The 26,763-nt window shown below is 40.3% G+C and overlaps 3 protein-coding genes across 7 annotated transcripts; 2 read left to right on the plus strand and 1 right to left on the minus strand.

Moving 5' to 3' along the window:
• Positions 1-1,497: 1,497 nt before the first annotated feature.
• prpf18 (PRP18 pre-mRNA processing factor 18 homolog (yeast)) lies at positions 1,498-8,933 on the minus strand. 2 transcript variants are annotated; one of them, XM_058388492.1, is made up of 11 exons: positions 8,753-8,933; positions 6,979-7,056; positions 6,753-6,779; positions 5,299-5,418; positions 5,107-5,220; positions 4,866-5,012; positions 4,084-4,152; positions 3,515-3,655; positions 3,358-3,429; positions 1,787-1,942; positions 1,498-1,696 (listed from the first exon to the last, which is right to left on the minus strand). In XM_058388492.1, the coding sequence occupies exons 1-11, from the start codon at positions 8,816-8,818 to the stop codon at positions 1,616-1,618; spliced, it is 1,071 nt and encodes a 356-aa protein (XP_058244475.1). In that variant the 5' UTR covers positions 8,819-8,933; the 3' UTR covers positions 1,498-1,615. The 2 variants fall into 2 exon arrangements, with proteins under 2 accessions (XP_058244475.1, XP_058244476.1); XM_058388493.1 differs by lacking the exon at positions 6,753-6,779 and having other exon boundaries at positions 8,753-8,932.
• A 997-nt stretch (positions 8,934-9,930) lies between these two features.
• bend7 (BEN domain containing 7) lies at positions 9,931-18,882 on the plus strand. Of its 2 annotated transcripts, none has more exons than XM_058388482.1 (9): positions 9,931-10,369; positions 12,403-12,477; positions 12,559-12,825; positions 13,715-13,846; positions 13,931-14,220; positions 14,544-14,769; positions 16,058-16,171; positions 16,277-16,327; positions 17,895-18,882. In XM_058388482.1, exons 1-9 carry the CDS (start codon positions 10,306-10,308, stop codon positions 17,927-17,929), a joined length of 1,254 nt encoding a protein of 417 aa, XP_058244465.1. In that variant the 5' UTR covers positions 9,931-10,305; the 3' UTR covers positions 17,930-18,882. The 2 variants fall into 2 exon arrangements, with proteins under 2 accessions (XP_058244465.1, XP_058244466.1); XM_058388483.1 differs by having other exon boundaries at positions 13,931-14,214.
• Positions 18,883-20,394: 1,512 nt separating this feature from the next.
• sephs1 (selenophosphate synthetase 1) lies at positions 20,395-26,750 on the plus strand. 3 transcript variants are annotated; one of them, XM_058388489.1, is made up of 9 exons: positions 20,395-20,516; positions 22,747-22,995; positions 23,339-23,442; positions 23,642-23,749; positions 23,836-23,990; positions 24,139-24,229; positions 24,448-24,547; positions 24,633-24,845; positions 25,653-26,750. In XM_058388489.1, exons 2-9 carry the CDS (start codon positions 22,803-22,805, stop codon positions 25,865-25,867), a joined length of 1,179 nt encoding a protein of 392 aa, XP_058244472.1. In that variant the 5' UTR covers positions 20,395-20,516; positions 22,747-22,802; the 3' UTR covers positions 25,868-26,750. The 3 variants fall into 3 exon arrangements, with proteins under 3 accessions (XP_058244472.1, XP_058244471.1, XP_058244473.1); XM_058388488.1 differs by lacking the exon at positions 20,395-20,516 and adding an exon at positions 20,553-20,706; XM_058388490.1 differs by lacking the exon at positions 20,395-20,516 and adding an exon at positions 21,235-21,257.
• Positions 26,751-26,763: the final 13 nt, after the last annotated feature.

Raw genomic sequence — 26,763 nt, forward strand, 5'->3', positions numbered from 1 at the left:
GACAGACAGACAGACAGACAGATAGACAGATAGATAGATAGATAGATAGATAGATAGATAGATAGATAGATAGATAGATAGATAGATAGATAGATAGATAGATAGATCATAACATTATGAGCAGTGAGAGGTGAAGTGAATAACACTGATGATCTCCTCATCATGGCACCTGTTAGTGGGTGGGATATATTAGGCAGCAAGTGAACATTTTGTCCTCAGAGTTGATGTGTTAGAAGCAGGAAAAATGGACAAGTGTAAGGATTTGAGCGAGTTTGACAAGGGTCAGATTGTGATGGCTAGACCACTGGATCAGAGCATCTCCAAAACTGCAGCTCTTGTGGGGTGTTCCCGGTCTGCATTGGTCAGTATCTATCAAAAGTGCTCCAAGGAAGGAACAGTGGTGACCCGGTGACAGGGTCATGGGCTGCCAAGGCTCAATGATGCACGTGGGGAGCGAAGGCTGGCCCGTGTGATCCGATCCAACAGACGAGCTACTGTTGCTCAGATTGCTGAAGAAGTTAATGATGGTTTCAGAAAACACAGTGCATGACGGGTCAGGGCTGCAAAAGGGGGACCAACACAATGTCAGGCAGGTGGTCATAATGTTATGCCTGATCGGTGTATATTCCACTGATAAGTTACTGATAATGTGGAATTCTAGATTAAAATGAGAAACTATGCAAAACATGAATGCTAAATGAATAAGCATGCTGAAGAGTATCCAATCCACATCTTGTGTAATTGTTGCTGTTGACATGACCGCTGGGTATAGAGGCATTTATGTAACTGAGTGATGAAATACAGTTAGGTGACAAATTAAAGGAAAACTGGTGGCTCTGTGATGCAACACGATTGTTCCCTTAGAGGGATGACCCACTCGAAAACAATATAAATTTATTCTTCACTTTTATTCCGGGTGTGGCCTCTTTCAGGATGACCCCTCCTCCATTCCCAGAGCACAAAAATGACCAAAATAAACAGTTCCACCTTTGCGTTTCACCAGTGTGTATGTTCACAAAGCTTACTGTAGATGGATTTTTAGTGACCACTAGGAGATATATTTGTTCCAATGCTGAGTTACCAAACACCTATAGCTTTACAGGCAGTTTAAATCTGACCTTGAACCGAATTTGTATTCTCTTCTCCAGGAAGCAGGAAGTCAACCCCTTTCTGTCTGTGGTCTATTACAGCAAAAAGACTTTATTTCTATCATATCTGTGGTGTGAATGAGTCAGCTCCTGCTCTGTCTACAGAGTCCATAAATGGACCATTACACAAGTCTCCAAGCTTGGGACTCACATCCTGAACACTGACTCATGTGATATTTGTTATACACCTCATATCTGCTGACGAACACTAATATAAGGTTCCATTCAAAAGCATGAGGGGGAAAAGAACTGATTGAAGATTTCTGCAGTGTATCATGTATCTAATGAATTTATCAACCATGGAAATAAAAAAAAGAACGGCAGAACAAACACCTACATTCATACCGTCTTAATTAAAAAAAAACACATTTATTCAGACTGTTGCTTTGAAAATATTTACACTATATTTACAATAGAAACAATACCACTGGGAGCTCTACGAGTGTGTGTGTGTGAGATAGAGTCAGTCACAGAGCGTTGTATTCCACACATTTTGAAGGATCTGTGGAGAAATGCTTCTGACAGATGGTCATTAACCTCTTCAGACCCTAAACAGAGAGACAGAGTCAGTGTCCTTCATCTTCCACAATAAAAAAACCTTGACATTTAATACAAATCCATTTCCATCGATAACCAACCTGGATGTATTTTCTTTGGGTTTCGTCGTTGAGAACGTGAGCGACGTGCTTGGAGAAGATTTTCTCTCGGCCGGTACGAGCGTGGATTCCCACCATGGTCACACCGATGGGCCACGGAGCGTTCCCTATTGCCATCTGCAGGTACGCATCATTCGCCTGCGTGTACACGTGACACAATGACATTACCAGCAGTACCATTCTTACCAGTTTCATAACCTGCTGATAATTTCAGATCGATACATGAGATACACAGACAACGTTTCTAATCCGAAAGAGCTAAATGAACATTAAAGCTTTTAGATATTCGGATTTATGCCAGCTATCGGTTTGTAGATTGCCTTATTTTATTTTAATGCTCGAAAGCATTACAGACTTCGTAAGCCATCTGGCAAAAAATTACGACTTCTTTTCTTGCAGAACCTGCAATATGTTTCCCATGTGTTTGGCTCTTTATAGAACAACATCCTGCAAGTTTCATTTTTTAAGCCAGATTAAGTCGAATGCTGTAGAGCAGGTAATATTTAACACGTGGAGAAAGCACCTGCAACCTGCCAATACGCTCTGTGACCAGATTTAAGAGTCTAACGTCCGGGACAGTACACTACAGAGACTTTATCTGGCTCTGCAGGTTCGGCACACACACAAGGAAATTATAACCAGCTGCTAAATGATGAAAGTGCGAGTGTCAGACAAAGCATAATTCTTATACATGGTGAGAAGCAGCAGTGGACATTTAAGGCATCCTGGTATCATCATCTTTATCTGTTTTGTTCGGTAGAACACCTTTTGGTTTCAAGTGGCCCATGTCATCCAAAAAGATCCACTCTTGGTCCACAAAAAGGCATGGGAATGATCCAGGCACTTCTTGGCAAAGAAGTTAGTGGAAGTAGTCTCTACCTTACTATTCTCCCATGAAGCCCAATCTCTTTCTGATTGCCGAGTCACAGACCCTGACCGTAACCAAGGCAACAGGAGCCTGCATTTCTTTGGACGTTTTGTCCAAATTTGCTGTGACTTCCTGGATGATTTGGAAAGACGCTGGCAGGTCAGCCACTACTGCGAAGATTCACTACTGTTCGGAAATTTACAGCTTATGACTCGTACTGTGGTCGTCTCCCGGCAGCAGAAATGGCTTCCAAAGTCCTTTCCACATGAATAGAAATCAACTTCTTTTCCCCTGACCTCTTCAGAAATGCTCTTTTATCGTTGTGTAAGCAGTTTAAGGAATCTTTGCATTGGAACTTGATGGTAAGGGTTTATATATATTATATATATATATATATATATATATATATATATATATATATATATATATATATATATATATATATATATATATATATATATATATATATATATATATATATATATATATATTCAGCAGGGCGGCCTCTAATGAAGCCCATCTGTGCCCGATCAGCCGAGTCACATACAATATATAACAGGCTAAGGATGGTGGAGTTTCTGGTTAATTCTCTCCTCAGAGCTGAAACGACGAACCAGCGCATCACCCTAGCCCATTTTTCCATTTATTTCAAACATAATATTGGCACAAACAGTCTATTACTCACCTTCACGTATTCCCTCTGTAGCATGAACTTAATGATGTCTGTGATGGATTCCTTAATGTCTTGAGATAAAGTCTAAGACAGAAGAAGTCATATTAATCTCTGCGACCTCCATTTCCCATCATCCCACACAAAACGGTCTAGCAAAAAAAATATGTACCTTCTTGCGCAGCTTTCTAAAGAGAGGCTTTAGATAAGACTCGGTCTGTTTCTGTGTTGCACTGGCCAGCTTTCCCTGGACGCTCCGCTTGATATGGTCCTCTCGGCTGTTCAAGTCTTTAGCCCAAACGCCCAGCAAAAACTGCACACAAAAGTTACAACTTTAAAGAAGTCTTTTATAGATTTTTGCTCATGTTAAAAGTTTCACTGATAACTACACTGTAAATATCTGCAGTTAAGAATAAAGCACTTTCTTTGTAAAACTCTGCTGTAATATCACTGCAGCAGCCATGTTGAATAAACACATCTTTTCCCCCTCCTCCTTATCATGTTTGCCATCATTATGCTCCTGAAATGTAAGGCAGAAATGTTCCAGAAAGCTGGAGATGGTGATATTGTGATTATGGTTCCTGTCTGAAATGACTCTCTACTGTTATAACAGAAATCATTCATATAAACAGGCCTTTATGCAACACTGTCATTTAAGAAAATATATAAAGACTCACAGTTCTGGACTATCCTTGTTATTTCTCCGACTGAAGGGAGTATTTAAAGTAAAGCTTGACTCACCCGCAACACTTTGTCTATAACGTCCATATCTTTTACATCGTCTCCGGTGCCCAGGGACTCACCCAGAGCCTGCAAGTTATAACACATGACTTAAAACCACACGATGATTATATTTCTTCCCAAAGAAAATAATATAAGACTAGAAATGTAAATAAATCCCACATGCACATAGCATTGTATGTTTAACAAAGGATCCCTCTATGTACATAACTATTATAACCTTTAAAGAGAACCTGTGTTCTATGAGTTAAACCACAGCACCCCCTGCAGGCTCAGAGGTGAACTACCACTCACACCATCACTACTTTGAGCCCTTTCACTAATGCAGTGTTTTGTCTAGAGCAGAATAATAGAGTATGTCGAAGCGAGGTGGCGTTAAAGTGATTATATATGGGATGTAGTAGTATAGTGGTTACGGTGTTGGGCTACTGAGTGGAAGGTTGCGAGTTCCAATCCCAGGTCCACCAAGCAGCCACTTCGGAGCCTCTGAGCAAGGTCTTTAACCCTGAATTGCTCAGTTGTATACTGAGCCAAAGGACAGAGCTGTAGTGCTGCAGAAATATTTGGATCAATGAACAAACCTACCAGTTATTTCTACTGTGGAATTTATTTAGTGCCAGCGTGATCAATACTCTCAAAAACCTTCTGACCAGGGAGCGACAATTAATGAGAACATTCTCGGCCCTATGCATTCCTTGTTCCTTTTTAATTGTGTGCAGTGGGAAATCAAAGTATTCATCACTTAAATGTGTAATATGGATTGAGATGTTAAATTTTCCTACCTCCAGCTCTTCGATGGTGGTGTTTTCCTCATGCACTTTAAGATCATCCTGGGTGTCTGGATCTCCAGCTTCCTGTCCTCCTACGATCTCATTCAAATACTGCTGATCGATCTTATCCATAGCAGCCTTCAGATCGTTCCTCAAACCCTAAACAAAAAGCCATTCAGTCACAACACACACAGAGTCAGGACCAGCATGGGTGTCTGTGACGAGCTGATAAAGTTAACGCCTGATGTCTTACCTTGTTCACTTCCGGTGCGAGAATCTCAATCTTGCGGAGCCTCTGAAAGGCGTCGTAATCGGTCTCTCCGAACAGACGCACCGGCTCCCCGCGCTCCCTCAGGCGACGGATCACCTGCACGCAGGTAACACGCAATCGATACACCAATTCATAAGACGCATCGAGAAGCAAAGCGTATCAGTACATACGTACCTCCTGTCGAGAGAGGGTCATGGGTAACTTCTCCTCATTGAGCTCCAGCTCTAGTACAGGGTTGGATGATGCCGATGGAGCACTTTCCTCCTGCTGCTGTTGCTGCTGCTGCTTCTCCAGCTTCAGATAAGGAACACAGGGAAAGAGGCACAAATGACTGATCGCTTTTGGATAAAGAAAACAAAGCCTGCTTTATCAGACCTACTTCTGAAATAAACTTTAAAAGAACCCTGTGCGTTCATAGACTTTCAGAACATTAGGAGGATTTTAGCTGTCTGTTTAACAAAGTAGCAGGAACTAAACAGCAAGAGACGATGTGTGGAAGTGAGTCTTTTATGGAAGATAAAATACTGAACCCTAATGAGAAGGTGGTTTCTTCTTCACGCTAATGCAGGATCACGTTGCTTACTGAGAAACGTGAATTTTCTGAGGAACTTTTCTCTTAAGCGGTGGTTACTCAAGTTATAACTAAATTGAAATCCCAAAACACTCATTCCACTGTGCTGAGGTGAAAGATAACACTAAATTTCCTCCATTAGCTCAAAACCATCCAAAAAATGATGAGCTACATGATACGTTTATCTCTACAGCAAAGGCAGTTAAACTAATAGACTCACTGCAGCCATGTGATACATGCGTTTGAGATCTGTGTTTGTCGTCAGATGCAGTTCTGCTGATTTCTGTTTCCTGTTTATTCACACCCTGAAGAATTAAGTGCCACTTCAGCTGCATCGCTTTGCCATGCTTCACCACACCTGAAGTACCTTTTTGATGGAAGTATAAATCAGGCTTAAGTAATCCTCTTCTGCATGCTCTAAAATGGCAACATCCTGTAGCGATGCTGGAGTATTGAAGTCATACGCGTCCCTAGCACATGCAGCTACTTTGGACAGGACAAAGTAAATGAAAAGAACTGCATAATGCAGACTTGAATATACACTATATGACCAGGGTTTGTGGACACCTAACTATCACTCGTGTGATCAGTCTCCCCTTCACTTACAATAACCTTCTGGGGAAGGCTTCTGACAGGATTTTAGAGTGTGGCTGTGGGGGATTTGGGATCATTTAGTTACAAGAACTTTAGTGAGATCAGGCACTGATGTTGGGTGAGCAGGTATGGGGTACAGTTTATCCCAAAGGTGTTCAAGCGGGGTTGAGTTCACGGATATTTGCCACACAATCTATACAATCGTATGCCTCCAACTTAAAGAACAACATGTGATGTCAGGTGTCCACATACTTTTGGCTATACAGTGTAACACTTAAGAAATAGCTGTATTTATTTTCCATGGAAAACTGGAAAGAAAAAAAAAATAAAGGTAGATTTCAAGCAAATGCTGCTGTGGGCTTCATGCAACAATGAAAGCAAAGGCAACTGAAAAGAAACTGATGTAAATGAATTTATTAATTCTTTCATGCATACTGGTGCATTCTGCCTGTGTGCACTATACCTGCGTCACAGGCTGTTCATGAGCAACCTGTACACTCGCAGAGGGACACGGAGAGAAGAATAGGCATTTCGAGAGAAAGAGGGTTTGAAAGAGAATGAGAAATGTACACTGTTATAAAGGATAAAAGCTGAAAATGTAAACAAAAGATGCTGAGGCCATAGTATCTCACTGACATCCGGTTTATCAAGGGTTTCAGTAACACAGTTCACACTGTTACAGAACTTACATTGTATCCGCATCTTTTGAAGTACTCTTCTTCCTCCTTCTTGGCTAGTTCGGCTCGCTTGAAGTACTTCTTTGTGTTCTGGAAATTGATCATGGGTAAACACATGCTTTGATTGGATTACATGTCGTCAGATCCAGAGAAAGACCTTGGTTCATATTTAATGCTTGTAATTATAAATAATTTTATAATTCCGATTGGTTCTTATCATTATTAGACTGGTCACTTGAATGAAATTCCTGCCTGAAATACAAGAAGATCCCTAAATAAAGATATCTTTGATTTCAAGAATCAAAGCATCTACGGCTCCAAAATCTTACTATATATACTTAAATAATGAGCCTGAAATTTAAGAAATGGTTCTCTAGTGTCCTAGGGCAGAAACGCATGATTCTGCATGCCCAGTCTCTTACACACAGTGGATATAAAAAGTCCACACACACACCTGTCTATATCTTTCAAGTAGTGCTCACTCTCTGAATGGGACAACAGTCTGTATTTTTCCCTAAATGTCTGGACTATGAGGTACAGTAGTGAGAAGAAAGTTCTTTCACATGTTTAAAGAAATGTGAACAAAAATCTCGTGTTCTCCATGTGGCAAATTCCTAAAAAGCATTGTAAAAGATATGTTTGGTGCGAAAACAAGACAAGCTTGTTTCACCCAAAGAACAACATGTTCACAGTGAAGCATGGTGGTGGAAGCATGATAGAGCCTCTCCAAATTATTGGATTCAGGTGCTGTTTTTCAGGGGTTAGGCTCGGCCCCTTTGTTCCAGTGAAAGGAACCCTTAATACTTCAGCTTCATACCAAGACATTTTGTTCCCAACTTTATGGGAACAGTTTGGTGATGACCCCTTCCTGTTCCAACATGACTGCACACCAGTGCACAAAGCAAGGTCCATAAAGACATGGATGAGAGAGTTTGGTGTGGAGTTTGGTTCCCATAAACACACTCCTAAACCTTGTGGAAAGCCTTCCCAGAAGAGTGGAAGCTGTTACAGCTGCAAAAGGCGGGACAGCTCTTTATTACATTTATGTACATGTAAAAGCAGACGTTCCACTTTTGGCCTAGCTCGCAGTCTCCGCTCTAATTCATCCCAGAGGTGTTCCATCAGGTTGAGGTCAGGACTCTGTCCAGGCCAGTCAAGTTCCTCCACACAAAACTCACTCATCCATGTCTTTATGGACCTTGCTTTGTGCACTGGTGTGCAGTCATGTTGAAACAGGAAGTGGTCATCCTATGGGAGCATGAAATTGTCCAAAATATCTTGGTGTTCCGAAGCATTAAGAGTTCCTTTCACTGGAACTAAGGGTCCAAGCCCAACACCTGAATTCAATGATTTGGAGGGGTGTCCCAAAACTTTTGCCAATAGAGTGTATGTAAACATGAGGTGTTTTTTTTTCTTTTCTCCTCTAAAACGTCTCTATTTTTTCTACTAAAATGTGATGGTTGCTGTATCACGTTGTGCAGTGACTTGTTCTTTCACTGATTTAGAGACAGTTATATTAACAATATGGAGCCATGTTAGCTCCAGGCTAGCAGAGCCATGTCAGTAGTTAGCAACTCTGTCCTGTGTATTTTAGTTTTTCCCTTCGCTAATACATTCAGAACAACATAGATTCAATATTTATTTCTCGAGAAAGTGATAAAATACAGAACTGAAGGTTATTTCGTGATCACTGAGCTACAAGAGTCTATTAAACCGAGCTACCTGACGAGCTAGCTAGCTAACTAACTAAACCCTGCAGACCAGCTCACAGAACTCCAACACTCACATCCACGAGCTCCTTCTCCTCCAACAGCTTCCTCTTCCGCGCAATTTCCGCTTTCAGGATGTCCATATTGATCTAAAGTGTGAGATATCTGTTAAACATGAGGGGAAAAAATCTCCTTTAGATAATAAAAAAAACCGGTCAACAGGAAGCTGTCATAAGAACTTCTGGTAGACGTAGTGTGGTTGGTCTGGCGCGTGCGCCCTCTCGTGGTTCAGCCATGATCGAAAATTACGTCACATGTTACGTCACACAATGTGAGGGCTCTCCTTTTTGTAAAATAACAATAATGATGATGATGATAATAATAATAATAATAATAATAATAATAATGGTGATTATGATGATTATGATTATGATTATGATGATTATGATGATTATGATGATTATGATGATAATAATAATTATAATAATAATAATGATGATGATGATGATGATGATGATAATAATTATAATAATAATAATGATGATGATGATGATTATGATGATGATAATAATAATTATAATAATAATAATGATGATGATTATGATGATTATGATGATAATAATAATTATAATAATAATAATGATGATGATGATGATGATGATGATAATAATAATAATAACAATAATAATAATAATAATGATGATGATGATGATAATAATAATAATAACAATAATAATAATAATAATAATGATGATGATGATGATGATGATAATAATAATAATAATAATAATAATAATAATAATAATAACGATAATAATAATAATAATAATTCCCAGGTATATAGTGCATTTCTAACACTCAAGTTCTCTCTCTCACACACACACACACACACACCTATAAAAATATATATTATAAATATTGTCTCATCTTCATCAAAACGCAGATGAAAATGTGTAGCTTATTTAATTTATTTTTATATATTTAATATTTTATTTATTTTTTTAATTATTTTTTTATTTTTTAGTTATTTTAGATGATACCTTTAGATGAAAACCTTTATGGGATTTTTTTGGTCTGGTTTTATTAAATATTTAAAATAATTTTAAAAATATTTTCACTGGTTTTTTTTCTTCTTCTAAATCCTGAGCCTGTATTATACCAAAGAAAAAGTGTGAGAGGAAAAGTTTCTCTTCGTTAACAGGTGTGTGTGTGTCTGTGTGTGTGTGCGTGCGTGCGCGCGCGCGCTCGCGTCTATGTTCATGTGCCTCCTTCTCTGTCCACCTCAATGCAAATCTCGGCCATTCACATTTGCGCCCCACAAAATATTAGCGACCGTCAGGTGGCGCAGAGGACCAGATGCGACGAATTAAAAAAAAGAGAGAGAGAGAGAGAAAAAAAAGAAAGAAAGAAAGAATTACCCGATTTATTTATTTGCATCACAAACGAGCGGCAGCGAGGTCTCCTGCATGCCTGATGGACAGACGCATCTTTATACAGGGAAATCCACGGGCTCCTCTCTCCTGAGCTCTTTATTACACACTCGGCAGGATTATCATCATGAGTGATGGAGTGTAATTATTTTGTGTGATTAAATCCTCCACGTCCCCTGGATCCTTCTCCGCTCTTAAACATGGAGCTGGCGGAAAGGAGACGGAGCCGGAAATCACAGAGCTATAAACTGATCAGTGACTCAGGTAAGAGGTTTTATTTATCTCACCAGCGGAAACGTGAAACGCAAACAATATGTCAGAAAGAGCCAGGAGACGGAGAAGCAGCAATAATAGACAGCATGTCAAATATTCAATCCACAGATGTCCACAAAAGATCTCACGTCCCTGCTTTATTACGGCTTTATTACACTATTATTATTATTATTATTATTATTATTTAAATATTGTTATTTATTTTATGTATATTTTATTTTGAATATATGTTAACGATGAAGATGCGTGTGTGTGTGTGTGTGTGTGTGTGTGTGTGTGACCTCTGAAAAGCACCAGACTGCCTACAGGTGGGATTTTAACTGCGCGGGCACGAGCATCAGGGAGCGCGCCGACTAGATTGCGTCATTCAATAATGTAGAGCTGCAATAATGTAGAGCATTTTATATATATATATATATATATATATATATATATATATATATATATATATATATATATATATATATATATGGGATGCCAGATACTGTGTAATTTTTAATACTAGGCTGAGGTGGAAACGTTGGATTGTGAACTGAGTGTAATCAATCAATTAATAAAAATATGAAAAGAAAGAATGATTAGTGTACTGTTAGAATATAACAAGAGTAATTTTTTTGGCAGTTTTAAAGAGTAATGAAAATGCCACCTCAAGAAAAATTCAATTCCATTCAATTTCATTTATATACACCAATCATGGATAACATTATGACCACCTGCCATTGGTCCCCCTTTTGCTGCCAAAATCAGCCCTGACCCGCCATGCATCCGTCCAGCATTAACTTCCTCATCAGTTTGAGCAACATTAGCTAGTCTGTTGGATCGGATTACACGGGCCAGCCTTCACTCCCCACGTGCATCAATAAGCCTTGGCCGTCCATGACCCTGTCTCCGGTTCACCACTGTTCCTTCCTCGGACCACTTTTGATAGATACTGACCACTGCAGACCCCACAAGAGCTGCAGGTTTGGAGATGCTCTGATCCAGTGGTCTAACCATCACAATCTGGCCCTTCATCAAACTCGCTCAAATCCTTACGCTTGTCCATTTTTCCTGCTTCTAACACATCAACTTTGAGGACAAAATGTTGACTTGCTGCCTAATATATCCCACCCACTAACAGGTGCCATGATGAGGAGATCATCAGTGTTATTCACTTCACCTCTCAGTGCTCATAATGTTATGCCTGATCGGTGTAGCTTGTTTAATAATGGATGATAATGGTGAATTATGTGTGAATTGTAATTCTGGTACAGAGTAGCTTTAAGAAATCCAGGTATAAAATTTATAAGTATTTCTAATGAGCAAGCCAGAGGCGACGTGGCCAAGCCAGAGGCTACTTTTTGACAATATTTTTTCAACACTCAGTCTTCACTAATACATACTTCCATTTTCCTCCATTTTCTATATTTTCCTTTGTTCTATTCCATGTAATGAAGGAAAACAGTCAAGCTTGAATGAAAATGGAGTTAATGTTACCATCCCAAATCTTTCCTATAGCAGCATGACCTCAAGTGTTTTATTCCTCTTATACCACAACAATTTACCTAAGAATGCAATGTTTAATTTATGAATGACTGACAGGACCTTCATAAAAACTTTTATATATACTTTTATTGTTCTGTAAAAGCCTGTTACCTCTTACATTATAGCAGCTATAAACAGTTGGTTTCCTTTTCCAACAGTCACACATACACTTTTTCGCTATGTATGCTATAAGATTCTTCATTAAACGATTATAAATATTAGAGCTGCCACATTCATAATCACTTCAGTCAGAGATCACAAGCTGTTAAGAAATTAATCAGCACCAAAGGAAGATTGGAGAGGCATTTCTCGAGTGTGGCACCATCTGCCAGGTAGCTAATAATAATACGTCTGCTATCTACTGTTCTTTGAAGTAAAACATGGCTGAAGATGTGAAGTACGCTGTTAAATGTATTGAATTTGAAATGAATTGAGCTAGCATTATTTTTATAAGGTTCTAATCATTTCAAAATAATACTGAGTGAATCTTTTCCCTCTAGACTATGGGCATAATTCCGACAGTGTGGAGCACATGGACACGGACAGTGAACCTCTGGATACCTCTGAGAATGAAAGTAGGCTACTATGCATATGATGTTATGCTAATACAACATGTAAGTAATGGGTGCTGACGTTTTAACCCCCATTTCTCTCAGCATGGCTTGGTGAGGATGGCATGGAGATTAAGAAGCAGATTACGGGCATGATGCGGCTGCTGAGCGATAAGGCAGGCCGGGTGTACCAGAGAGTGGGCAGAGAGGGGGAAACTCTTAAAGAAGAGCCGCAAGAGGAGGCTTTGAGCTGGAATTTAAGTCAGAAGCCAAGTCCTGAAGAACTTGAGCATGCCGGGAACTCGGTATCTCACAGTCAGTATGATACGCGATCCAAAACCCAGAAGATGCTGGACCAGAGCAAAAGTAGAGGTGGGTCACATAGCAGAAGAATAGGTTTCAGAGTAAAGGAGCTTGAATCTTGTGTATTATAGCAGTTAACAAATACCAAAATATGATACTGATCATACGTATCCATTTCCACATTTTGTCATGTCATGAAAGGCCCCAAATTTTGTAAGAGAACATACCTAAAGAAGCATCATGAAGACCAAAGAGTTAACAAAACCGTCTCACACAAAGCATCAATTCAGTTCTAAAAAATCTGTAATGATTCAAGGGGTGTGAATACTTATTGTCAAGGAGCATGAATACATCCAGTTCCCTAATGTGTGAGCTACTGTATATTATCATATTGTTTTTATTTGACGCGTTTCATCTAACCTTGGCAAACACCTGTATCCAGTTAATTATATAGGAATGTATATAATATACTTTAGCACTCCTCTGTACCTCTTTGCAAAACTCCTTTGCTATAATAAAGTATAGAGAAACAGAAAAGTGTCTTGAAGCATTTAGACAAATTGGAACAATATACAAGCTTGTCATGGGTAGAGGAAGAAAGAAAGGTTGCATGTGTGTATATTAACCCTGCAAACTCTTTGGATGCTCGTTGTATAGGTACTTGAATCCACAATGTACCTTAAAATTCAAAACGTGGTACTTTACTGTGTAAGGTTAAAAGAGGAGAAGCATGATGCACGCTGGAGGCAAAATGAAAGGACAGAGAGATTTAATGCCTGAACCCTGCAGCTGTGTAATTCAAAATATCGTCTAGACAGTCTAGACATTTCTCTTTCTGACGCACCCACACACACACACACACACAAAGTCAAGTAACGAGCCCATTGTCTAGTGTCCTTGCATCACTATTCAGAATGAGTGTGGCGTTCCCAGAAATGTGTGTATGTTCTGTCCTCAGACTCGGCGCTACCCCATGCGCCTGCCAGCATGATGACGGAGTCCAGCTGCTGCATGTGCAATTGCAAGAGCACGCTGCAGGCCATCCTGCTGGAATTACGCACAATGAGAAAACTCATGCAGACTCAGAGAGGTACGGCATCACGCGTACACACAACCAAAGACATCTTGTTTTTCTCGTACGTGCACAGATTCATCTGTCCTATGCAAACTTTAGGCCCGTCGGACAAACAGCGCCCAGTGTCCAGCACGTCTCCCACCTACAGGAAGAGATCTCGTAAGAGGAGGGCAGGTCAGAGAATAATAGCGTTAACCCCGCCCACAAAAACTCCCACACCCATACAAACTCCCATGGTGGTGGAATCGTTTGAGAAGATTTGCCATGAAAAGAAAGAGGAAGTAAAGAAAGAGAGGGCTGTGCCATCCCCTCCGTCGACACCCGTATCTAATCCTCCACCGTCGGCTCACTACAGTCTGAACAGAGATCAGAACTGCACAGAGGTACAGGCAAGTGTGCATGCATGTGCATATGTTGTGTGTATTTACTGTATGTACCTCTATAGATAAAATAAAACAGCAAATTCTTCTTTGGGGTGCCAAAAATAATTTTGCTCCCTTTATATGTAGTAATTTTTCTGAAAGAATGAACTCATATTAAATATTAAGTTAGAAACTGGACGTATGGATGAAGTACGTTTATGGCAACGATTACTAATAACAATGTTTTTCCCTTTTTTTAAGTCATTGTGAATGATTCTTGTTGTCTGTGGATGACAGTGAAGAAGCTACAATAAAACATGCATGATGTGAAATATCTGATTCTCTCGTAGCTGGAGGTGCAGTTGGCAGAGGAATATGAAGTGTTCATCCCGAAGGCACAGCTGGACTCCATCCTACTGAACTACACACGATCGGGCAGTCTACTCTTTCGTAAGCTGGTGTGTGCCTTCTTCGATGATGCAACACTCGCTAACTCGCTTCCCAACGGCAAGCGAAAGAGGGGTCTGAACGACCAGAGGAAAGGACTGGACCAGAATATAGTGGGAGCCATTAAAGGTGAGTGCACATGAGTACATGGTGGGGGAAATGTTGGCCAATATTTCAATAAGGATTCAGTATACACCGATCAGGCATAACATTATGAGCAGTGAGCTGAAGTGAATAACACTGATGATCTCCTCATCATGGCACCTGTTAGTGGGTGGGATATATTAGGCAGCAAGTGAACATTTTGTCCTCAAAGTTGATGTGTTAGAAGCAAGAAAAATGGACACGCGTAAGGATTTGAGCGAGTTTGACGGAGGGCCGAATTGTGATGGCTAGACCACTGGATCAGAGCATCTCCAAAACTGCAGCTCTTATGGGGTGTTCCCGGCCTGCAGTGGTCAGTATCTATCAAAAGTGGTCCAAGGAAGGAACAGTGGTGAATCGGTGACAAGTTAAAGTTAATTGATGCATTTGGGAAGAGAAGGCTGGCTCATGTGATCCGATCCAACAGACGAGCTACTGTTGCTCAAATTGCTGAAGAAGTTAATGCTGGTTCTGATAGAAAGGTGTCAGAATACACAGTGCATGACGGGTCAGGGCTGTTTTGGCAGCAAAAGGGGGGCCAACACTGTATTAGGCAGGTGGTCATAATGTTTTGCCTGATCGGTGTACATACAGAATAATTTATTTTCCCAGTAACACTGTGATAATATTAAAAACTAAATGATTGCCTTTGTAATCTTTAAATTCTTTAGGTTTTTATGATTTGCTTTAGTCAAAAAACGAAATTTCCAAATTGGGACGAATTTAGTTATCTTCAATAAGCAACGTGTCTCAGAATGAGAATGATTTATTCTAAGAAAGTACAATATAATGATACGACACATTGTCGGAGCAATGAATAAGGAATAAAACAAAACATGGAGCTTTTCTACACAGTGATGTTGTGGGTTTTCCTTAAACCTCCTCCCATCCATGCCCATATATAGTAAGCCCCGCCTACCAGAATAGACAGTCACCATCCATGTTTAATCGTGTTAGTTCACTAGATATCTCATCATTTCATTCTGATAAAGTGAAACACACAAAATAGCCAACCAGATATCTCACTGACTTGCTCCTGTAGTCCAAAAAGTTTCGAAGATGAATGGTCATTAATGATTAATGTGCTGTCCAGCTTCACCCCCTTGGCAGTCAGTAGACCCTCAGTTTCATTAAAGCAACACACAGATATATTTGTACCTCTAAAAACAGTACAAAATACTGACCCATTTCCCATCATTATGTTTGTGATTGATGTATTCTCTAGTACTGCTTTCACCTGATCTCTTAGTGTCATACCGCTCTCTGAGTGTAGTGTTCACAGAAAAATACTGCACAGCAAACAGAATTGAGAAGCTTCCTGGTCCACGAGACTGGGTCCAGATCCTTCAAGATCAAATCAAACTGGCTCGACGGCGCTTAAAAAGAGGTCAGTGAACATCAACCTTATGTCCTCTTATCGCTTATGCAAGTTGTTCATGATCTTTTTGTTATTAATATTAATGCACTGTTTTGTCTGTGTGTGTTTGAACAGCGGAGACGACTACAGACGGTGATGAGATCAGGACGTGTACATATGAAACAGGTACACAGTTTAAGATAAAGGCTTGAAGAAGCCGTTTACACAAACCTGGTGGAGAAGAGTAATGTGGACGTATTCACAACCACAAACTGATAGAAATTTTCATTTATTCCTGAAAAATACATTTGTTTTTTTTTTGTTTTTTATTGTTATTACATCAGGCATAACATTATGACTACTGCCAGGTGACGTGAATAGCACTGATGTATGGCACCTGTTAGTGGGTGGGATATATTAGGCAGCAAGTGAACATTTTGTCCTCAAAGTTGATGTGTTAGAAGCAGGAAAAATGGGCAAGTGTACGGATTTGAGCGAGTTTGACAAGGGCCAAATTGTCATGGCTAGACCACAGGATCAGAGCATCTCCAAAACTGCAGCTCTTGTGGGGTGTTCCCGGTCTGCAGTGGTCAGTATCTATCAAAAATGGTCCAAAGAAGGAACAGTGGTGAACCGGTGACAGGGTCATGGGCGGCCAAGGCACAATGATTCACATGGGGAGTGAAGTCTGGCCCGTGTGATCCGATCTCACAGACGAGCTACTGTTGGTCAAATTGCTGAAGAAGTTAATGCTGGTTCTGATAGAAAGGTGTCAGAATACACAGTGCAGGACGGGTCAGGACTGTTTTGGCAGCAAAAAGGGGACCAACACAGTATTAGGCAGGTGGTCATAATGTTATGCCTGATCGGTGTATAAATATTTTTAGATGTTAGACAGTATAATTACATTAACTACTTAAGGATAGCTATTGGAAATAAGCAAACTCACATTAGATTCACGTGTGAGGTTTTTAGGCATTTCACGTTGTTTTTTATGTGATTTGTTTTCTTTACACAATAGATTTCTTTTCACATTTCACACGATTCATTTATTTTTAATGTGATTTTTAGATAACTTGATTAAAAGATGATTTTCATTCATAATTGTTCCATATGATTATGTTTTACATGTGAATTTTACACACGATTCATTTATTCATATGATTTATATCATATTATTCATTCATATTAATGTGATTTTTACATGATTTATTTACTTTCACATTTAACTTTTTTAAGTTATTCATTCATTTAATTTCATAAGTAAAATATGTTCAATTTATTTTCACTTTTACATCTGATTTATTTATTTTCAAATTTATTTTTTGTTTTTTACACATAATTTATTATTCATTTTACACTCTAGCCACACTGTTATTAACATATTCTACACAGGATGTCACGCCTGTTTACTTCCAGGACATAAAATGTAGAAATACAATTAAAAACAATTTTTTTAATGTCTTTATGTAGCCACATGTTGAAAACGTATAATTTTAAAACATATTATTTCTACTGTATTGACATTTTTAGACATAAAATCTCCTAATGCTTTCCAGAAATAAAATAATTTATTTTTATTTTTTTTAATAATACTGACCTCTATAATAAACACAGTAATACTGTGAATAATAATAATAATAATAATAATAATAATAATAATAATAATAATAATAATAATAGTGGTTGTCTTATAAGCCAGTGTGTGATTTTATTTATATTATGTTCACATGCTTTCTGCTCTTTTCTCTAGGTGCTGATTGTCAGGTAGCTGTGCAAAATGCTTAAGATGACTCATTTGTTTCTCATGGAGTTCAAGCAGGTTTGGACTGCACCGTGTTCCAGTGATGTTTCAAGTATAATCAAAGGCCTCAAGATCATTTTCGTTCTCCGTGCAAGGGCTCGACGGATATAGGCAGAAGAAAATTGTGCCATTTCGTTCATCAAGGACTAGATGAACTTGCTTACGCAACAACAGAAACCTCCCTAACTAACTCTCTCTGACTTCTATTTTTGCGTTTCAATACAAAAGCTTCTTGTTCAACTGTGTGGTTTTAAATGTGCGTGAATGATTATTGATTGTTGAGTTGATGGCAAAATGTATACGGTGTTTTCTTACTTCTTTTACCTCATCGAAGCACTCCACAAAGCTCTGATGTTAAGAAACTGTGTGCCTTTAATTCATGCGGCTGTACGAAGGGAATCTTCTTCGGTAGGGATGCACTGATCCAAATCGATCCTTTTCTGAAATAAGATTGATATCAGAGCCCTGAGGATTGGCTGACATCTGAGATTGACTCAAATCTGACATCCTGTTAGTGACAGAAGCTTCGGGTTATGTGAAACATCAGAGGTGTGATGGTGAAGATGCATCCTGTGTGCATCATCAGAAGAATCAAATATTGTGGCAAATCTGATCTGATACCAGTTCAGTTCAGCATTTCAGGTTAGTATCAGCCCTGATCTCAGTAGACCGCGTCGGATCGGTACATCCCTAATGTCCAACAGTATTCTAATGATCATTTGACATAATCCAGTACCATTTTTTTCTGCTAGAGTTTGTACCATCCTCTTTGCGCAGTAGACAGTGTATCAGTACTGTAACCCCAAGAGCTGTGCCTAATGATTGTTGCTAAATTTCTCCTGGTGTAAGAGGATGTGTTTATGTAATGTGCACAATTGTGTGAATTATGTCCGTCATCTTACTCTCATGGATTTAAACATCACTGGCTTAAAAACTCCTTCACTGTTTATTGTCCTCTGTACACAGATGTTTAAAACTGTCAGAAAAAAAAAAAAAAACCTTGATCATTTTGTCAAAGGGTTGTGTTATCATCTTTTAACCTCATAAACCTTGTTTTCTTTAAGAAAATCATTTCTCATATTACATTAGATGAACCTGGTTGGTCGGAATTTCATTTCATTACAAAAACTAAACAGTTAGACATTGTCACAAAGCAGCCTTTCAGAAATCCAAATGCAGATTTAGATTACTAATGAACAGCACAATAACTCAGTGATGAGGGGGAAAAAATGAGGAAGATGACATGAGGAAGAAACCCTATGAACCTGACTCAAAGGAAGTAAGTGTATCGCAAGGATGTTCACTAAGAGCAGATTATGAATGAGTCCTGGGATGCGCACAAGACAGTCTTTACAGCGGCAGTGTAGGTATAAATCTGCAGTGTGTAGTAGGCGAGATTATCCAGGGTGATAGCAAGGGTGATATTTGGGATTAAACTGGTTTTTAGGGTGTACAGGTCTTTAATTTGCTAATTATGACAAATACTATGATCAGGCATAACATTATGACCACCTGCCTAATATTGTGTTGGTCACCCTTATGCAGCAAAAAAAAACAGCCCTGACCCGTCCTGCACTGTGTGTTCTGACACCTTTCTATCAGAACCAGCATTAACTTCTTCAGCAATTTGAGCAACAGTAGCTCGTCTGTTGGATCGGACCACAATGGCCAGCCTTCTTTTCCCACATGCATCAATTAACCTTGGTCCCCCATGACCCTGTCACAGGTTCACCACTGTTCCTTCCTTGGACCACTTTTGATAGATACTGACCACTGCAGACCGGGAACACCCCACAAGAGCTGCAGTTTTGGAGATGCTCTGATCCAGTCATCTAAACATCACAATTTGGCCCTTGTTGAACTCCTTGTCAAAATCCTTACCCTTGTCCATTTTTCCTGCTTCTAACACATCGACTTTGAGGACAAAATGTTCACTTGCTGCTTAATATATCACACCCACTAACAGGTGCCATGATGATCATCAGTCTTATTCACGGCACCTCTCAGTAGTCATAATGTTATGCCTGATCGTATATATATGGTCACATTATTATATGCCCACTTTAATTGAATGGATTGAAGTGAAAAAAGTTAGAGCTGGAAACAATAAAATCGTTACTAATCTGTAGATTATAATCTACTTTCTGCTCTGTGGGTGAGATTTTCCACAAACAAAAAGACCCATGAATAAAGTATAATGGTGTATATGTATTTATTGGGGTTTTTCATTTAAAATATCGTTTCTGGGAAATCTCTGTGATTTACTACAACAAATAAAACGTTATTAGAAATTAAAAACACGAGAAGTGAAACAAAAGAACACCTGAATTTTACACTTTATTCCATTATAACCCTCTCCCTGACCCAGCCGCTGCCTCAACCTCATAAACAGTGGACAAAAGGCTCAATTAAAGGGACATAGCGTTTATGACTTTCTGTCGACACACTTCAAACTCTTTAAAGGGGAAGTCATGGCGCCAAAGCGCCATATTAGGACCCTTTGTGCGCCGCGCAATTTACTGTAATTCTTCACCGGCTTGACTCGTCTGCGTGTCAGACTGACTTAAAACGGTATGCTTGTCTTGATCAGAACTAAACCTTACCGCGTGCGCCGCGAATGTTAGCCGGTTGATTGTAGAATACGCCATGCGCCGTGTTTTATTTCTCGTCAGGCGGTGGCCCAGGGCGACCGTTTTGCTCGCTTTGCATTGTGGGAGCGTTGCCTTTTCTTCTATCGGGAGGCGCCGCTAAAGCGAAACCGGTAAGCAGAAACGTAGCTACACAATTAAAGGGGAAATGGGGTCGAAATAAAACTGCCGCACAGTGCTTAAAGTGCGAGGAGACCTCCTTTAGTCGTTCCCTGATGCGCCTCAGTGCGTGGAAATGGCGCAAAACGCATCTAGTGTGCGGTATTTTGTGTTATTTTGAGTCTTGTAGCACACCTCTAATGGCGTGCGGGTGCCTTAAGGGTTAATTTTTTCCGCCGCCGACATTTTATAAACAGTCCAGCCGGCCCACGCGAGACAAATAAAAGTTTCCCTCCACGCGGAGAGGTTTATTTTTATAAATGCACACATAGAGTGTAGCGCATGTGCAGAAAAGAGGCATGCATTATTATGGGTGATTTGGATTGTTATGCAGTGCAGGAGGTGTGTGTGTGTGTGTGTGTGTGTGTGTGTGTGTGCTGCAGTGGGTCTCTCTCACTCTCAGACACACACTCTGCAACTTCTCTTCACTCTGCATGAGTAACAGGAGAAAATGCAAGGCTCAGATCAAGTGAGCAGTCTGACCATGATGTGAACTCTGCTTTATGTACGTGTGTGTGTGAATATAAAGCAGGCCTGACCTGAAAGTTACACTGTAAATATTAATCTGCACTAATAAACTGTACCCAAGTGCTATAAGAGATGGTTATGGCCCACGATTGTGGTATTTTTTCCACACAGTTTTTTTCTTGTAGCAATTGTGTGTTTGTTTATAAAGCGTAGTAGTACGTGTGTGTGTGCGCGCGCGCGCGCGCGTGCGTCTTCGTGTGAGCGCGCCTTTTTAAAGGGGAGTAGACTGTGGAGGTTAGACTCGTTACTTCACATCGTTCAAGCGACTTTCTTTAACACACATTTTTATATGTAAGCAAAACCTCCTGAAGGTTTAACATTTTCAGCCCGCAACATTTGTATGCTAAATATTTATGTAAATAACTCTAAATAAAGGCCAGTGTCTGATATTGGTATTGGTATCTGTATCCGGATTTAAACTCGACGTGGGCGTGGCTTAAATCTTGAGTCTGCCGCTATACACCGACCAGGCATAACATTATGACCACCTGCTTAATATTGTGTCTGGAAAAAACAGCTCTGACCCGTCATGCACTGTGTATTCTGACACCTTCACCGGGTCACCACTGTTCCTTCCTTGGTCCACTTTTGATAGATACTGACCACTGCAGACCGGGAACACCCCACAAGAGCTGCAGTTTTGGAGATGCTCTGATCCAGTGGTCTAGCCATCACAATTTGGCCCTTCGTCAAACTCGCTCAAATCCTTACACTTGTCCATTTTTCCTGCTTCTAACACATCAACTTTGAGGACAAAGTATTCACTTGCTGCCTAATATATCCCACCCACTAACAGGTGCCATGATGAAGTGAATAACACTGATTATCTCCTCACCTCTCAGTGCTCATAATGTTATGCCTGACCGGTGTACATGATCTTTCTGAAAAATGGTTTCTTATTCGGTTGCATCTGTATTATGAATACGATGTGCATGAAACAATTTTGCATGCTGCTGTAGGAAAATAATCAACAGTGCAGTTGTGTGTTTTATTTCTCATATACTACAGGGGTTACATTCTTTTCTTAAAGAACGAAGCGTTTTATTCCGAAAATCCCAACATACCCTTTCCAGCTATGCGTCTGTGTGCAGTTTAATGTCGTGGATCCTATGCAGGATAAGTTAGTTCCTGTGATTGTTTAAATATAGCAGCTCTAAGCTGTAATTTCTTCACCAGTCTCCATTTTCTGTTACTGGAAATAAAAAAATAGACTTTATCATGTTACAGAAAGCCACAAAGTGTAAACTCCTCTGACTTGCAGGCGTCCAGAAAATGTAAAGTTATAGCTTTTTCTATGTTAATTGTATCTGATGGGTGGAGTGTGATTTTATAGGATGGCAAATAAGGGTAGATATATATGGTGTAAACTGGACACAGGCTTTAAAGGCCAATGTGTGTGTTATTGTTGCTCATTTTTGTTGTCTCTTTCTCTCTGTCTCCGTCTCTCTCTCTTTTTCTCTCTCCAGCTCCTGTTCTCTAACACGTTGTGTGGACTGGTGCGGGCTCCGTTAATCTCTCCACCATGTCAGTGCGGGAGGCTTTTAACCCAGAGAGTTACGAGTTGGACAAAAACTTCAGACTAACACGCTTCACAGAGCTCAAAGGCACCGGCTGCAAAGTCCCTCAGGATGTGCTACAGAAACTTCTGGAGTCGTTGCAGGAAAACCATTATCAGGAGGACGAGCAGTTCCTCGGGGCAGTTATGCCCAGACTGGGTTTGTGACTGTACACACTATCTTTAGCAATGATTCTTTATTGTGGTCTGTGAGATCGATATTAGAGGTGGTTTGATCAATTTTGACATTGGCATGGTGTAAAAATGCAGGTTATTTGTTAACATTAATGCTAAAGAGGAACGCCTATTGGGTTCACCAGTTTATTTATATGTTAAAAGGATGCAATGCAGTAATATAAAAACAATATGTTCTGTTTGTCTACTTTGAGCAGCCCTAAAAACAAAAGCTAGATTATATATCATTAGTTTTATTGTAAACTAAGTGCATGTTGATGGAAATTGTGGCAATTTAATGTAACCTAAGTTGTGTGTGTGTGTTACAGGCATCGGCATGGACACCTGTGTGATTCCTCTCAGACATGGAGGCCTCTCGCTAGTACAGACCACAGACTACATCTACCCTATAGTGGATGACCCTTACATGATGGTAAATTGGACTGATAAACTATGTCACAGTACACTGTTCTCAGATATCACGGGTATCATGGATATTATGTGTAGTTTATTAATACAAAAGTCTTCATGTTTTATCATGTACCATAGAAACTGCTTCTAGAAAAGGATAATAGTTAAATAAATACTTTTTTAATACAAAGTAACACACACAGGGTTCTCCCCCCCCCCAGGGCAGAATTGCGTGTGCTAATGTCTTGAGTGACCTGTACGCTATGGGAGTGACTGAGTGTGATAACATGTTGATGTTGCTGGGCGTTAGTAACAAACTGTCAGAAAAGGTAAGACATGGAAACTTAAAAGAACAATTAAGGCTGTTCTGATGAGTTACTTTTGCTGGTGTGATTAATGACATGTGTCTGTGTAGGAGAGGGACAAGGTGATGCCGCTTATTATCCAGGGTTTTAAGGATGCAGCAGAGGAGGCGGGCACATCAGTGACCGGTGGTCAGACAGTCGTGAATCCCTGGATCGTACTTGGAGGCGTGGCCACAACGGTCTGCCAACCTAACGAGTTCATCATGTGAGCAAATTTTTGTGCCTTCTTTCCAGCTTTTCCTATCGGCTTCACTTCCTTTTCCATCTCACTGTTTCGGCTGATGAGTGTTCTCGTTATTAGATCCATTCACTCGTATCTCTTGTGCATTGATATGCATGTTTTTGTGTTAAAGGCCAGATAATGCAGTGCCAGGTGATGTGTTGGTTCTCACCAAACCTCTCGGCACTCAGGTAGCAGTCGCAGTGCATCAGTGGCTGGACATTGTGAGTCTGCTTCCTTTATTAACTTTATGTTCTTCATGTACTGTAGATATACTTATTAGAGTCCAGGGCAACAGAGTGCACGGTTTTGAAGCTATTGCTCTATAAGTTTTAATGTTTTCTGAGGAGAATAACATCTGGTAGTTATTAATATAAGATTTATGTAGGTCCAAATACTAGTGGTGTCACATTTGTTTGATGTTTCTATCTGTGTCTGTCAGCCAGAGAAATGGAACAAGATCAAGTTAGTAGTGACACAAGAGGATGTGGAGCTAGCCTATCAGGAGGCCATGTTGAACATGGCCAGACTCAACAGAACAGGTCAGTAAAGGACACTTACAAATCCCTGCCATCCCACACAACCATGTTCATGACACTCATCTCTCTGCTGTGTCTCCGTCTCCAGCGGCAGGTCTGATGCACACGTTCAACGCACACGCTGCAACTGACATCACAGGCTTTGGTATTTTGGGTCACGCTCAGAACCTCGCCAGGCAGCAGCGCAGCGAGGTCTCCTTCGTCATCCACAACCTACCCGTCCTCGCCAAGATGGCCGCCGTCAGCAAAGCCTGCGGGAACATGTTCGGCCTAATGCACGGCACCTGCCCCGAGACCTCAGGTCAGGGATCTTTAGCTTTCAGATAGATGAGTTTCATTTTGTATCTCTGATGCACTGGATTTTTGGAGACTCTGAGCCAGGCCAAAACTGGGACATCTGCCTTTACATGCACATGAATGTAATATGGAGTTGGTTCGCCCTTCAGCTCTTCTGGGAAGGTTTTCCACAAGGTTTAGGAGTGTGTTTATGGGAATTTTTGACCATTCCTCTAGAAGTGTATTTGTGAGGTCAGGCACTTATGTTGGACAAGAAGGCCTGGCTCAGGGTCTCTGCTCTAATTCATCCTAAACGATCGAGGTCAGGACTCTGTGCAGTCCAGTCAGGTTCCTCCACACCAAACTCACTCATCCATGTCTTTATGGACCTTGCTTTGTGCACTGGTGTGCAGTCATGTTGGAACAGGAAGCGGTCATCCCCAAACTGTTCCCACAAAGTTGGGAGCATGAAATTGTCCAAAATGTCTTGGTATGCTGAAGCATTAAGAGTTCCTTTCACTGGAACTAAGAGGCCGAGCCCAACCCCTGAATTCAATGATTTGGAGGGTGTCCCAAAACTTTTGGCAATATAGTGAGGCAGAGAGTTTAAATTTGCCATCACAACCTTTTACTTTTAAAGGATTAGTGAACGGCAAAAATAAAGAAAACTCACTATTAATGTTTACATATAGAATTCCCTTATTTTCACGTTTTTTTGGTGTGTGTGCATGCCTAGATCATTAATGCAGTCTCTGTAAACTCCATTCAACAGTGTCAGTATAAACCTGCTCAGTTCTTGTCAGCTCACACATTTTGTTTTTTTCCCCTGCAGGAGGCCTGCTGATCTGTCTTCCACGTGAGCAAGCCGCACGCTTCTGCGCCGAGATCAAATCTCCGAAATACGGCGAAGGCCACCAGGCCTGGATCATCGGCATCGTAGAGAAAGGCAACCGCACAGCTCGCATCATCGACAAACCCCGCATCATCGAGGTTGCACCCCAGGTGGCCACGCAAAACGTCAACACCACCCCAGGAACTACATCCTAAAGCCGAGCCCACGCCTTCTGAACATTTAGCACGCTCTAACACCACCACAGCGTAGAAACACACACCACCTGCCCAACCACGACCTTACGGCAGATACTACATGGACACACTTACCAGTTGAAAAAAGTAACAGGGAATTAAAATCCATTGTTTTTGTTATATTTTTTTGTGTCGAAACGTTTTCTGTTACAAAATGTCGCAGAAGCACCCAACTTTAAGGCAGCTTCTACAGTATATGAAGAGTATGATGATAATCTGATACTGTCGATTCATTATGAATCTCTTCTCCTCTTCAATTGGAAAATATACCCCCTCCCGTCCGCACCTATTGCCCCCACCGACATGCGTACATTGTAGCAATATATATTGTTTTGCTTCGGATGCTCCATGTGCTAGCAGTAGATCAGACTGTAGCCGATATGTTGAGCGATAGAGAAAGTGAGTATATACAGGTTTTTTGTTTTTCTTTTCTACTTTCACTTTTGTATGATATGTCCATGGACTAATCGAAAATAAAGTGACCCATGCCTGGTTTTGAATGGGCGAAAAGAATCAGAAGTAATGAAACACCGTCCCCTATCTTTCAAGGTGTACCATGTCTACCCATAAAGGCAGTGTGTTGACATTTTGTCAGCGAATGTAAACAGTGGAGATGCAGTTTCTATATTGTGGGACGTTCACTGTTTTGTACAGGAGACATTCAATTCTTCTGTGATGGAGCTGAGTTTTTATATTCCCCTCAGAAAACCCCCGGTATTCTTTCTTTCTCTCTTTCTCTCTCTGTCTCTCTCTCTCTCTCTCTCTCTCTGTCTCTCATTCACCAACAGTGACGTATATCTTTATGCCCCCTGAATAAATCAGATTTTTTTTAACCTCTTGGAAATTTCTGCCTCTGT

This window comes from Hemibagrus wyckioides, linkage group LG04 (assembly GCF_019097595.1).
Source record: "Hemibagrus wyckioides isolate EC202008001 linkage group LG04, SWU_Hwy_1.0, whole genome shotgun sequence".
NCBI classification, from domain to species: Eukaryota; Metazoa; Chordata; class Actinopteri; order Siluriformes; family Bagridae; genus Hemibagrus; species Hemibagrus wyckioides.